Source organism: Bombus fervidus, chromosome 1, assembly GCF_041682495.2.
Source record: "Bombus fervidus isolate BK054 chromosome 1, iyBomFerv1, whole genome shotgun sequence".
NCBI classification, from domain to species: Eukaryota; Metazoa; Arthropoda; class Insecta; order Hymenoptera; family Apidae; genus Bombus; species Bombus fervidus.
In genome coordinates, this window is record NC_091517.1 from 9,062,531 (window position 1) to 9,077,537 (window position 15,007).

Consider the following 15,007-nt stretch of genomic DNA (forward strand, 5'->3'; position numbering starts at 1 on the left):
ATTAATAGTTAATCGAATAGCTTCATCGTAATTATTAGCAATAATTAATAATAGTTATTAATATACGTATGTACAGTACAGAAAAACTGCTTTACACTGAATAACAAATTGTACAGTGATACAAGGCTAACATTGAGATCGTCGGATACCTTCTTCTCTTCTTTTCTTTTCTCTTGCTTTCTCTTTCACGCTGTCTCTTTCTCTCTCTCTCTTACTCTCGATCAATTATTAACCTTTATCTCCTTCTTTTTACTTGTTTGAACACTATCAACATGCCCGCGCTGATAATGAAATTTCATCTCGAGCAGATGTAACCCACGAATACATAAACATTTCTGGAAACTTTCTGTAACCGGAAGCGCATTTGAAAGTTCAACATTCGTGTCGAAGGAAATCGATTACCTTGAAATTATAATATCTCCAAAAATGTTTCGATTATTCGTCATGATCGCAATGTAATCACGTTACTTCTGGATACACACAATTGTTTCTGTCTATGAGAACAGCTCTAGCGGAATTACATAGACGGTACCGTCGAAACTTGGTGTAGCAACCAATCTTACAAATAAAATCATTGGAAAATCCCTTTCACATGCACAGTTTCACAAGAATAAATTGGTACACATGCGTTTATACGAACATAACAATTCAAGACGGGAAATAACATCAACTATTTCTGTTTTTTTTTTGTTATTTTTTTTTTCTTTTTTTCCATTCGTTAAATTAATTGTACATCTTAGCGACGTTTCAACAGTTTCAACCGAATCTATATCACTGATATAATATAGGCTGAGAACGAGATGTGCAAGAGTAATGCGCTTGATTTTGGATCTTTATTACGTTCAATTAGGATTTTGTGCCCTTTTCGCAGACGAAACACGTACATATTTGCGTTACAGCACAGGCTATTATTCATGGATAAATGCAATTAGCCTGTTATTGAACGAAATAAACAAGCTTTTTTTCATTTTCATTAATGTTTAAAATGCTTAAATAAGTGAAAACAGAAGAATCATGCACTTTACCTGTTTCGTCGATCACTATTAATTTGGTACTTATAAATTCAACAAAGAATATAATATGATACATTATCACCTTGCACGTTGATATTTATACATCTTTGTCTATCTTTTTCTTTTTTGTCATTCGTTATAACACAATTAGTTAAACCGTGTATTCGGTACATAATATCGTTTCGCGGCATAGCTGCCATTCTGCAACGCATACACAATTTATGGTCCTATTTCCCTTCAAGTACTTCTGTGCTAATCTCTGTGAAGCTTAACAGTCATGGCCATTTGAACCGGTCAATGGCACAGGCTGATACTGCACTCTAACTTTAAGGCGATGAAGCACCTGACTTTTGAGTAGTTTCTTGCACGCCAGATAGAAATACCCCGAAGAAACATCATCCACTTAAAGTAAGGATAAAACCATCATAACCACTTAATCATAGTGTGATGTAATGTAATAGGTCTTTCGATTAAAAATGAATTGGTCATAGTACAGTTGAATATAATGATTTATCTAGGCATTCAGGAGTGACTGATCCGTTGTACTAGAAATTTTCCTGCATTTATGAGAAAAATATGAGATATATCGATTTTTATACTGTAAAATGATTAACGATGATGATAAAATGATTCGACTAAAATTAATTATGAAACTAAATCGTAATGCTTTATCGTATGCTTTAGTATTGATATAATATACCATCAAAAAAGTATATCAAGCGTATCAATGATAACACGCATTGAATGATGTTTTCTTTGAAGTATATTCCAACATGCATTAGTGGTTTTCATATATGTTAAATACTTTTAACTTATTACTCATTCTTGAAAACTGTACCCCCAGCTGTACTGTACTGTTATATTGCTGAACAAAATGAAAAATATTAACAGAGCTTATATTTTCTGTTTCCATGCGTAATTTTGAGGGTAAAAAAAAAGACAACAACAAAAATCGCCAATTTTAATTTGTTAATTACGATTAATTTCTGATTAATGATAATATTAATAATAATAATAATTAATAATAATAATAATAATCTATACAGACAAACACGCTTCCATTCTTTTATATGAAACTTATCTGCAATAATTGATTAGCTTTATCCTTATCTTCGAAAATGATAAATTTCCACACAATTTATTAATTAGTTATATTTTTGGCTCTAAATACGCGACACTTGCATTCGAATTGGAAATTATGTTCGTTATATTGATTATCTATCAAAAAGTAAAATATGTTGGAGGTAGGCTTCCTACATAACGAATAGAATCGTTGTGAAAGGAATCATATTAAGTCCATTTTTCCCGTTTATCTTTTTTTTTTTTTTTTTTTTTTTGATTAACTACTCATATAAGCTTTTTTTTCTTACTGTAGATCGATAACAACCACAAAATGTATTAGTTACTTTCTTTTTTACCATATTCAGAGGATAACATAATACGATGAAAAATTTTAAAAGAATTCAAAATACAAGTATTCAAAATTAAATTGGACATTAGCTAGTAGAATATTTACATGCACTACACGCATTCACACCATCATACTTCATGATCACAAGCAAGTAGCTTATTATAATTATTATTACCAATAATTAATAGATAATTATTCATTAAATAAGCAAGTTTGTGTAAAAATTTAGCGTTTCTTGTTTTGTTTTTTTTTATCATTTCGACACATTCGCACTCTTCTCACTGTCTCTACCCAAATCAGGACCTTGAGCGCAGCGTTGCAAAAAAAAAAAATCAGTTTTCATTGTTCTCTCTCTCTCTTTTCCTCCTTTCAAATTTCTTAAACTATTATCTATTGCGGCTGTAAAAGTAACCACTTCATAAACTTGTAAGTCAATCACACTACTTTTTTTAAATATTTTACACGTGTTCAAAAGCACACTTACATTCACCATTTTTCATTACACTTCACACATCTTTATAGCTTTCTTTACTTTTCTTTAAAGGTTTGTCTTAAATAAAGTACATATAATCTAGCAACCATTATTTTTACGTTTAACCTTCCTAAAGTTTTCCTTGAAGACTCACTGATGGTTGCAATAATTCTTGTTTTCAAGGTGTTGTTTTAAAATCATCTCTGCTCGTAATTATATCAGATAATTATTAGTAGTTTAGCAATATTTCCGACAGATGATCTCAATTTGGTATAATTAACATAACAGGCTGCTTTCAACTATTTTTAAACTTTATTACAATGGTCTAAGATGTATTTTTTATTTCTTAAAGGCATCAGCATAAACCATCATGTCACAGCACATGCAGTTTTTGAAAAATTTGCTTCATTATAATCTTGTTTCAGTTAATTTTTAAACTCCTTAAATAGTTTTTATACTTTTGTTTCGAAGTTGTAACACTTTCGTAGCTGATCCGAAAGGCATTTTACTTTTTATTATTTTTTTCCCTCAAAAATTATGAGGCATTTTATGACTACACGAATTTTCACATTTTTTTACAAGAAAATTGTTTATGTTTTGATAAAGCGAAATATGTTTTATGCATCATGAACTTATAATTTTCAGTCAAATATCGTATCAGATGTCAATACTGAAACTTAAATATTGTGTTAGAACCTTTTCAAAGGTATTTTGCAACTCATTAATGTATGTACAGTCACAACATACACAATTTATAAGTCTCGTTTTTTTCCAGTGATTGATTATTATGTACATTAGTTTTAGAGGCACACCTTGCACCAGTTGGCTTTACAGAATTATCACTGATGATTTGACGCAAAAATTAGTATAACGTTTATTGGCGATCGAAACCGATAGTTTCTGCAACTTGTTTGATACAGGTTCGATCAATTTGCTTGTATTTAGATATATATTTGGTCTTGCATAGTTAGCAGACTCCTCTGGCTGTTTACAGTTTTATAACGGATAACTTGCAATAGAGGTAATTTTGCAGTACAAAAACATTATTGTTGTTATTTACCCCATATTTCTTAGTGCCCATTTCACTGACCACTGTAGAACTGTATACGACCGCTTGCAGTTACTGGCATTTCCCTCATAACAGCGTCCCATGCTATGTTAACAAAGAGAAACAAATGAAAGAATTACGAACTTTTAGATACCATACTGAATGTTAAATAGCGCGTGTATCTCCAATTTCATGTTAAAAAATGCTATCAACTGCAGTAAATCAACTATATAAATATTTCAAACATAATTACATTGATCGGCACCTTCCGCAAATTCTTACGATTACCTTCAACACTCAAGCAATTAACAACAGTTCAAAGTTTAATTTATAGAATTCAATATCGTTTTTTAAATATTATCAATACCGCATTATTTGATCTTTTATGAAAAAATTGGAGGCAATCTAAAGTCATAAAGGAAAATTTACTTACCTAAGCCAACGAATGAGACGATTTTATCATGATTGTACGTTTGTATATTAACATCTTCTTCAGGAGCTACATACAGCATAGAAAAATCTTCTTTTGGTTGATGGTGATACTTCTCCATTATTCCTGGTGGAGGTGTGGGTGGTGGTGGCAAGCACGTCGGAGGAGGGAATCTTGGAGGATAACCCATGCACGGTAATCGCTGTACCATCACCGGATGTAAAGGTTGTTGAGTTACATGCGTATTTGGAGGTTGCATGAAATTAGGCGTAAATTTATCACATCTCATATGTTTGTCAAATATTGGAGGATATCTATCGAAATTAGAAGGTGGTTTGTTTATGAGTGGTGGAACGGAAGGAAACACAGAACTAACGCTTGAAGTTTCTTCGGTTGTCGAATCTTCTGACAATAAAAGTTGTTCGTTAATTTCAAATCCAAACCTAAGTTCCGTAGGTAACTCGCTGTTCTTGGTAATATCTGCTGCAGTTTCATCTAATAATATAACTGCAGGTCTCGAAGTTTTTTGTTTATTGGATGTTTGTAATTCTGTTTTCTGTGTCTGATCTTTGTCCGAAGTGGAACTTTGTTGTTTCGTTTTCTTACATTCGGAATCTTCTTGTTGTTCTTGTTTCGAACTTACAGAGTATACATTTCCCGATTTAACCGTTTCATGCTTTTGTTCTTTTAAGATCTTTGTTGATTTTTCGGTTTTTGTCAACTTGATTGCTTCTGATTCAATATTTTGCAGTTCTTGCATTGCTTTCGGATTATTTGTAGTATTAGCTTTTTGCGATTCAATTTCATCGTTTGAAACAATTGCTGGATTATTTTTATTTTCACAGTGCGTATTAGAATTTTCAGTATTTTGTGATTTTTTTGCATTTTCATCGTGTAAAGTATATCCAACTTTCTTGAAATGTTGATCTTCATGTGATGCTTGATTTTGTACATTTTGATTATTTTGAATGTAACTTCCTCCTCCTCTGCGTGCTCGTGGATTGTTACACCTCGTATTTACAACAGTGTCTTTATTATTGACACTATTGCAGTTAGGATTGTTGTTATCAGAATCGGGATTACAATTGGTTACAGTATTATTGAGTTTTGATGGCACTGCATTCGTTACTGAAGTCTCGTTTGATGTCGTAATATGATTATTACAGTTCACAGCTTTTGGTTCTGGTTGTGTTAAATTTTGACGCATTTTTTCAATATCTTGTACATATTTAATAACCTGGATATTTTTATTAATAGCTTCTTCTTGAGCCTCTGCCTTGTTTCTCTCCGTTGAATTTTTCATTTTTGTCAAAGTCGGTGATGGTGGTTTTTCGAAACTTAGATTCAAAAGATGATTCGAATGGGTGAAGCTATGTTGCCTTGTTTTCCTATCCGAGTGTTGTAATTCATCTAAACTAGGATAATAATCTTGAGGAATCTTGTCTGGTTCTGAAGGTGTTTTGGGTGGCACACTAGGCCACGAAGATGTATTTAACATGTTTGGAACTATTGCAGACATATTTAACACTGAATTGTGAGTCATATTAATAGTTGCCATACGAGCAATGTCCGCGTAACTTGCTTGCGGCGTTCCGCCCGATGAGGTAGCTATTTTTGATAAATTATGTTTGGACGTATTTGATGTAACTGGTAATGAATGGACAGAATCAGAATCGCTACTGTCTGATTTATCACTGCAAATAATAATTACTTTAATTAGCTAAAACGTCTTCAATAATGTAAATTATATAAACTATATGAATAAAATACTTGATTTCTTTTATGAATTTATCCTCTTATAGATTATCTAAATTAAAAAGAAAGTTGTATTAATTACCTTGGTGGCATACTGCTTGCTGATTTTCTTCGAAGTTCAGGAGAAAGCGGTGTTCTATATTCATTAGAAAATCCTCTGGAATTTTGGAGATAAGATCCTGACGTTGTTAAATTCTGTGCTCTACTGCCACTGGAACTTCTTCTCTGTTTTTTACTTTTCTTCTTTTTTGTAACTACCAGGAATTCTGTTTCATGTTCAGGCTCTGGATTGATTTTTTTATTGGAGTTTCGACGACTAGCATAATCATCTCCAGTATCATTGCAATATATAGACTGACCTTCTTCCGTTCCCCAAGATCGTCTATCGCCACGACTATCGATAGCTGCGTCCCCTGTGCTTCTTTGTTTCGCACGGCGTAGAGCTACATTGATCGTGCCTATTCAAGCGATACAAACAAACTTCATGAACTTTTTGCGTTGTTTTATTATTACTTAAATAACAAGCTCTTATAATCAATTACTTACCATGTTGACTTGATATACTACTGGCACCACTAGAACTGACACTTTTCTCCGTTGTGAGGTCTTCGAGTTTAGTCTTAGATATTTCTTCAAGGGAATTGGACTTCTGTAATTTGGCAGGTAACTGTTCTCTTTTAGTATCCTTTTCTCTACTTCGTGGCTTTGCACCTGAACTAGTTTTTACTCTTACTGGATTACTTGGTTTTCCTTTTTTACTTTTAGATTCTTTATTTTCAATAAAATTAATTAAACTGTCAATATCTTCATTGCGATGTCCTTCGACATTTTCAGCACTGTATACAATAACATTAGGTTCTTGAGTGTGCTTTCTTCTAGGCTTTTTCCGTTCCCCATTATAGTTTTGTACTGGATTCCCGTTTTCATCCAAGGACTTCTTTTCTCCAGATCCGGTAGTATGTGCTGTATACCTCGAGCCTTCTGTGCAAAATTTACATATTTCAATTTGTTATAAATTGAAAGCTTTTATAAATGTCAATAACACAAAAATATAATATTTAAAAATTATTAGTGATATCTAAGTATTTGCAATGTATGATAATTTTATAATAAATAATATTTTATAATTTTGGTATATCACCTACCCATTGTAATATTTTGTGTTTGTAAGGATGCAGACATCATGGAACACAAACTTGGAATTACTTTACCCTGACTAGCACTAGAACTATTTGCAGTTCCACCAATACCACATTTCACACTATTGAAAGTTTGAAAAGAAAGGGCTCCAGTTACTTCTGTACCATTAACAGATATTTTTGATTTATCTTGCTTTCCACTATGTTCACGGAGTGAGAAATCTATTGTAGTATCCACAGGAGTTTGAGCTATATCGAAAGGAGTGCGCGATATATATTGAGGTCTACGTGGTTCAATAATTTTCATTTCAATTCCTTCATCATCTTCCGTATCTAAGGAGTGAGGTCTCTGAACCCCACTTATACTAGATCCCACATTCCTTTCACTAATAGTACCCACCTAAAATAATTAATACAAAGATAAATAAATATAAATAAATAAAACGCACCAAATATATACAATTATTGTATTAATAATATATGAATTTACCTCAGCATCACCTAAATCAATCACCATATAATCTGATTTATACTCTGGTGGTGGATTATCTGATTCAAGCATTTCATTTGTCCCGTATTTTCCTTTGTTACCTCTTTTCTCACGCACTTCAACTTCACTTTCGCACAAATCCCTTTTGGTATCTTTTTTGTCTTTTTCCTTTTCTTCCTTTTTCGTACTACTATATGATGGTTTGTCTAAAGATCTGGATTTTTCTTTGTTAGTCCAATCGTATGCTCCTCTTTCTTCACAGAAACCCTTCTTAAAAGGCAGAAAAGGAAAGTATATATTTAATTAAGTAACAACTCAATGTTGTGTTTACATAATATGTTACATAAAACCTACAGCTATATTGTTTTTTTACAAATAATTATTTTAAATAAAATTAATGAAAAAATATAGGAAAATTAATTCATATTCACGAATAATCAATATATAGAACAATTTAATCCAACAATTTTTATAAGCAATTTTCAATATATATATATATACCTTTTTATCAAATAATAAGTCTAAATTAGCCAATGAAGCAAGACTGTGTGATGCATTAACATTCGAAGGTAACGAACCACCTTCTCTTTGTCTTGCAGATACACTAGGTCCTGTATATTTTTTATTCTTTCTCCTATTTCCTCCGTAGGTATGGCTAGATCCAGATGACAAATAAGCAAAACTGCTATCAAACTCAGAAGCAATAGGTTGTGCTAAATTTTGCAATGACCCTCCATGTGTCAACCTTTCAGATACAGAGTCTCTTTTATGCCTCCTACGATTTGACCCAGGTAAACAACGTGAGTTGGTTATTATCCTACGACCTTCTTCGGTTTCATCTGCTTCTGCTTCTTGAAGTAGTTCCTAAAATGAATATCATTAAATATGAAAATCATTTTATTACAAGAAATAAAAATATAACTATGCTTACTTTAAAAAGGCTTGATTTTCCTTCACGATCTTTGGGACATTTATAAGTTATAGCTTCATCCAATAGTGCACGTAATTCACCTTCATTTAATGCAGACAAAGTAGCTGGTTCTTCCTAAAAGATGCAATTAAAAGAAAAATTTTAAAGTTAGTTGTATATTATGAGTACATGTAATAATATTATCATTATACTTTATATATAAAATTTAAATGAAAGATACCCTTGTAAGAAATTCATAAATAATAACTTAAATGTAAATATAAGATGCAACAGAACAGATACAAGTAGATACGTAGATTCAAAACATATTTTTTTTGATCAAGAACTATTATATAAGTTAAAATGAATTTTTGAACAAATAGATTTTCTTTTATAATATAAAAATATCATTAATTTTTTAAAAACAAGTATATAAATTAATAAATTTTGTATTCAATTAAATTAAAATATATATATTATAAAATATATAATGTTTGGGAACACTTTGTTTGTAACCTATACATGGTCTAGGAACATGTTTGGCAATGGAGATTCAAATATGGAAAGTATGCCAAGAGTTCAATCCAAACTTTAGGCTTAAACCATAAGCGGCAATATATCCAAAGATGTAGTAAGAAATTACAGAATATTCTAAATATCTATGACTTGCATAGATTATTTTATTACATTGTGCGTTACTGTTATATTATATTATCCACCTTCTGTTGAAACCTAATTTATTACTTTAATTATAACTACGAAATATATAACACTTTTATGTAGATCAACCTATATTTAATTTAGTGTTTGTAAATAAAAATGTCTATAATTTTATTGTGTTACAATTAATAAATGTTGTATAAAAAAAACTCATGTTATTTTACAGTATTTGTATTATTATGTGTTATATTGAACACCATAGTATAAACTAGACCACAAGGTAGATAAGTATAGATAGATTCCAAGAGTGAATTTAAGGTTTCACTTATTGGATTTTATGAAGAAATATACAGACCACATAGAAAAAAGTATATTAGTATAAATGATGTACACTAATGTCACATTTAACAGTACAATCTACACACATCATATACGTACGTTACTTTCACTATGTTAGTCATATGTATCATAAATTTTATTTCTAATAAACTCTTAAATGTATGGATCATTTATTTATTTATAATCACTAAAACTTTTAATATTTTCGTTAATACATAAGAGCAATACGTTTACTTTTTCTCTTTCCATTTTAAAATGCTTTTAAAATGTTAACCAATCAAAGCATGTAACATTATTATACTAAAATGTACATAACTGTTTATATAACAGGAAAAAAATTATAAATTTATATAATCTTTGATCTAATTTACTTACGAAATACTGCATAAATAATATCATCAGCGAAATATTTTTCACCTGTAGGCTATAAACAAAGTAAAAAATATTGCAAAGAAACGATACATGATGTGTCATTTATTTTTTGTGATAATTTGACCAACATTACCCTGCGGTAACCTGACTAGCTTCATTCAAAGCAAAATATCTTATCAGAATGGCTGCCCACGTAAAAAAAAAGAAAGAAAAACTGACTGCAGTCTTTTTTCTTTATTTGAAACAATACACAGATATCGTCGAAAAGACAAATCATTTAGTAACAAACTTTCATCAAAAACGAAGAAAGTTAAAAATGATTACGATTCCTCCAAGATATGCCGTTTTTACAAAGATAACAAAACCTTTGCGAACTTATTGACCGTGAATCGTCATAACATACAATGAAATACTTTGTACGTTTTAGCAGCTAGGTTAATAATAAACTCTTATCATTCTTGGCAGAAAATGAAGAGGGTAAAAAAAGGAGAAAATATGTTATCACTCGTTTCGCACTGTTGGGTAATATCCCACGAAAAAAAGAAAAAAAAGAGAGAAAGAAGAGATACGTGGTTTCGTGTACGAAACAATACAAACCAATCGTCTTTGAAGATTTCAGAAAGCACTGTTAATGAATACTCGTAAGTCCTTGGAAATGCGAAAAGGATAGCCAATAGCGAGTTTACCTTCGGTCGTAAATTAAAATAGGACACACACCAGGAATTGAAGTTTTGGGCTTGTCCAGAGATCGATAGGGGGTCGCGATTAGCTAATTGAGACACGAGATACCGGGGTGACTTACAGACGAAGGAAAAATCTGCTGGGCAGTGCCGGCACGGAATTTATATTTTTAGAGGGCACCTGGGTCGGCTGCAGTCGTCTTTGCTCCGTCGAACTGCAATCCCTGCTGTATAACCACCGTTACGTAGAGACCTCGCGCATTTAAGTATACGATAAACCGTAGCCGACGATATGCTATCACTGTTCACAAGAAATATTTATCGGCAGTATCAAAAATACAGTACCGATTTTACATGCTATTGTGACGAGCGGGCGCGGCGCGCTCTTCTCACCATGGCCGCCGCCATTACACTGAGAACACGGCCATTCCAGGATCGTAATAAGCAAGGGCGCTTTCGTACACCTACCGTTATTCTTTGTAAATCTATGTATTGTATTGTATACCGTTATTCTTTGTAAATCTATGTATTGTATTGTATACCGTTATTTTTTGTAAATCTATGTATTGTATTGTATACCGTTATTCATTGTAAATTTATGTATTATTTTGTATACCGTTATTCATTATAAATCTATGTATTGTATTGTATACCCTGTATACTATGTATTACATTGTATACTGTGTATGCTATGTATTGTATACCGTGTATACTATGTATTATATTGTATACCGAGTATACTATGTATTGTATACCGTGTATTGTATGCTTAAAAGAGTTGCATGAATTTACATAAAATAATTTATATAAAATTTTAAAAAATATAGTATACGAAATTATATTAAATTATATATAGACTGAGACAGATTTATATATTTTATCCAGTTTCATACTTTTTTATTAACATAATTGAAGAAATAGAACCTACATCAAAATTTCTTTCTCCCACTAAATGTTATAACAAGTATCTCACTTTAAATATTTTTCATATTTTTGCATATCATGTGCATTTTATACATTTTTGCATCTCCAAATATCCCATAAATGCATGAATATCTATAGTCTAGTTATATAATAAAATTAAACTTATATAATAATATAAAATTTACATGATAATATACACATATTTCTTTTCCATTATGCAAATACATATGATAAATATATATGAGTAAATAGGTAAATATAAATATATGCACTACTATTGAACATTATAAAAATATACATATTATTTTATTTTTAAAGTTATATCTCATTTTATGAACTAAATTGCATGAAATTAGTGATATGATTTCAATCATGTATTATCTTTTTTTATTCATACATGATTTGATAAAGTCTTTAATGCAACTCTTTTGATGATAAAATAACAAATATGTATGCTTGAAATATAAACAAATTATAAAGTTTAATCATGATAGCATCAATAATGTAATTTATGTCATTCATATTTTAGGAACAGATAGTTATACATAATCATTTATACATAAATAGTCATACTATTATCAATTCGATTATATTTTTCATATCTATATACTATTTTCTTGTCATAAGATATGAACATATTTTGCAAAACTTATGAATTTTTTATAGTGTTATACTATAATAATTAATTACAGATACTTCGTAAGCAATTATTGATTACAAACTTTTACATAAGTTGTTCATTGATAACTTTTAATTAAAATAAATATATCAAATATTTAATTAATTTGAATTAAATGTATTAAGGTTAATACGATTTAGAAATTATAAGATTTAATTTAAAAAATCAACTGTTATAAATACTATGTAGTCATTATAATAAGCAATGAATAACTTGCTGGGAGATATGTCTTATTTCTAGTTTGTATATAAAATAATACTAAAGGTCAGATTTTAAACAAAATATTTTATACTATTTAAATTTAAAATACATTTTTATATATGTATATACTACATATTTATTTCTCATACAAATAACTAAAATGATATTATAGTATTACTCATTTCATTAATATCTTTCATTAATATATTAATATATTAATATATTAATATCATACTGAACAATTTTGGAACCCTTGTATTTTAACTCACCTGTTTACTGTCAGAAGTAATACAAGCCGGTGCACTTGGAGTTGTTGAATCTGAATTAGTGTCAATGTTCGTTGAAACACATTCTGTATTTGAACTTTGGTTACTAACAGTTTCAACACCTACCACTGAATTCTCTATATTATTTCTTTCATTAGAGGTCTCACTATTATTATTTTCAGCAGCTTTGTCAGGTGCTACTGGTTCTTGACGATGTTCTGGCCCTGGGGCCATTTTGATCGAAATTGACAGTGTTGTGTCCACTGCACTCATAGTTTCATCATTTTTCTTTGGTGTTGTTAAGGTCTGGAGACCCGTTTCATTTGATCACAGACAGCAATTTGAGATTCTCGCATGTCGTATTAGTTAAATTTTTTTCTTAATTTCAGTATTTAGTTTATGAAATCATCACGTCCATGTAAATGAAAGCATTTTACACTATGCCGATGTCACATTAGGTTAAATAATTAATTTAACCATTCCAAATTCAACACTTTTAATTGGATTCAAAAACAATACACGCATAAACAACAATAATTATTTGTGTTCAGATTGTGAGATTCAATTGATGACTTTTCCAATGTGCTCGACTTTACGCGCGTACCATGCGCGTTAGGAAATTGACAAAAATGGCACCGTCCACCATCTAGTGTCGTGACCGTCGATCAATTAGGAAACTGTTGTCTTTCAATTTTTCCTTTATTGCTCTGATATATTTTCAATTAACTCGTATATATTTTCTGTGCATTTACGTTAAATATTAAAAGTATAACTTCCTTCTCGTATTTTAATATCAACGATTTTATCGTCGTTGAGGTTATTTCAAATCTACTTATCAGTTTCAACTACAGCTGTCGCTTGGTAGAATACGTTATATATATTCTAACAAAACACGTACTATGTTTGCTGTACAAACTGATAGATAAATATTTATTTTATGTTTAAATCATATATTTATCAAAGGAAGAAATACAAAAGAATGAAAAATTCTTCTTGCACGTTGTTTTAATATTGATATATTCATTTGGAATTACTTGTTTCCTTTCCATAAGTAATAAAACATAAAAAATATAAAATTTGCGATATTACCGCCTTTCTCTGATAACAAATAAACTTTCTGTTAGAATTGAAAGTATATTTAAATTACTTAATTCATGCCATAATTATAACAGCAGATGTATATACGTTAGAATGTAAAATATACAATAAAATGAATGGAATGCTTTCTGTGACACTTATTAGAATTTCATTCGGTGAACAAAAAATAATAATTATTTTTCAATGGCATGCCAAATCAGTTCTTGGTGCATTTACAATTGTCTCGAAAGGCGTCAAAGAAAGTCCAATTTTGGAGTTACGAAATGAGGTTGATAATCGTCGTAGTTCGAGGTACTCATAAATTCAAAATGGCCGCTGACGATATTAAAATGCACATTTTTCTCTCAAGTATATGTTGCTTGCAAATCTTTTTTTATGCGAAATGCAATGTTACTGGTAACGTTGTTGCAACCATGTACGGATGGAAGACGCGAAAATGTATTTGTCCAAAACGACGACACCGTTCCTAGCATCGCTTGTACACATACCAACAAGTATATAGTTTGTACTTGCTATTATTTCGTCGTGCATAAGTCTTGGAAGACACTGAAAAGTCACTTTTGAAACATCTCACTGACAACTAAAGAAACGTTGCACAGAGTCACAAGTACCTGATCGGATCATTGAAGCGTATTTCAAAATCGTCGGCGAATTATCGATCGCATAATGTTACTTCTGGCTTATGCACTTTTCCGACGATGGCACTAAAGTGGTACGACAACGATATTCTCTATCGAAAACACTCAATTCTAAAGTAAACCAGAGAATCTCATTAACGAGATTTATTTAAAATACAACATTAATTGTATTCTAGTAAATGGAAAGTAGTCCACTCGAAACTTCATTGCACGACATCCAAAATCCAACCGTACGGTTAATCAGTTTTACCACTAAAACATTTCACTTGTCTTCACTATCGTTCGATCGATATTATTCTTAGTTAATCACGTTGGGAAAAAAGTGAAGGAAAACTGACATAAACCTGTACCGACAGTTTTCTCGCGACACAATAAACGATCGCTTTTGCGCAGAGAAACGGCGGACCAGCCGTTTAGCCTCCGAAAATGTCGTCTGGCTTCAGGAGCGTAACTATGTGTCAAGATATCTTTTTTGTAACTAA

General features: G+C 30.8%; 1 protein-coding gene across 7 annotated transcripts in view; it reads right to left on the reverse strand.

Moving 5' to 3' along the window:
- Tyf (twenty-four) overlaps positions 1-14,960 on the reverse strand; it is a 19,352-nt gene extending 4,392 nt beyond the window's left edge. The window contains exons 1-10 of one of the 7 annotated variants that reach the window (XM_072012608.1): positions 12,793-14,959; positions 8,690-8,803; positions 8,260-8,622; positions 7,759-8,028; positions 7,275-7,668; positions 6,676-7,110; positions 6,489-6,587; positions 6,212-6,413; positions 4,378-6,068; positions 1-4,049 (exon numbers count right to left, since the gene is read on the reverse strand). The exon at positions 1-4,049 is cut by the window's left edge and continues 4,392 nt beyond it. In XM_072012608.1, the coding sequence (XP_071868709.1) occupies positions 3,979-4,049; positions 4,378-6,068; positions 6,212-6,413; positions 6,489-6,587; positions 6,676-7,110; positions 7,275-7,668; positions 7,759-8,028; positions 8,260-8,622; positions 8,690-8,803; positions 12,793-13,062 (3,909 nt within the window). In that variant the 5' untranslated portion in view covers positions 13,063-14,959 and the 3' untranslated portion in view covers positions 1-3,978. Of the gene's footprint in view, positions 4,050-4,377; positions 6,069-6,211; positions 6,588-6,675; positions 7,111-7,274; positions 7,669-7,758; positions 8,029-8,259; positions 8,623-8,689; positions 8,804-10,042; positions 10,092-10,636; positions 10,771-10,841; positions 11,152-12,792 lie in introns of those variants that run through there. The other 6 variants (XM_072012687.1, XM_072012855.1, XM_072012769.1 and 3 more) reach the window with 6 other exon arrangements.
- Positions 14,961-15,007: the final 47 nt, after the last annotated feature.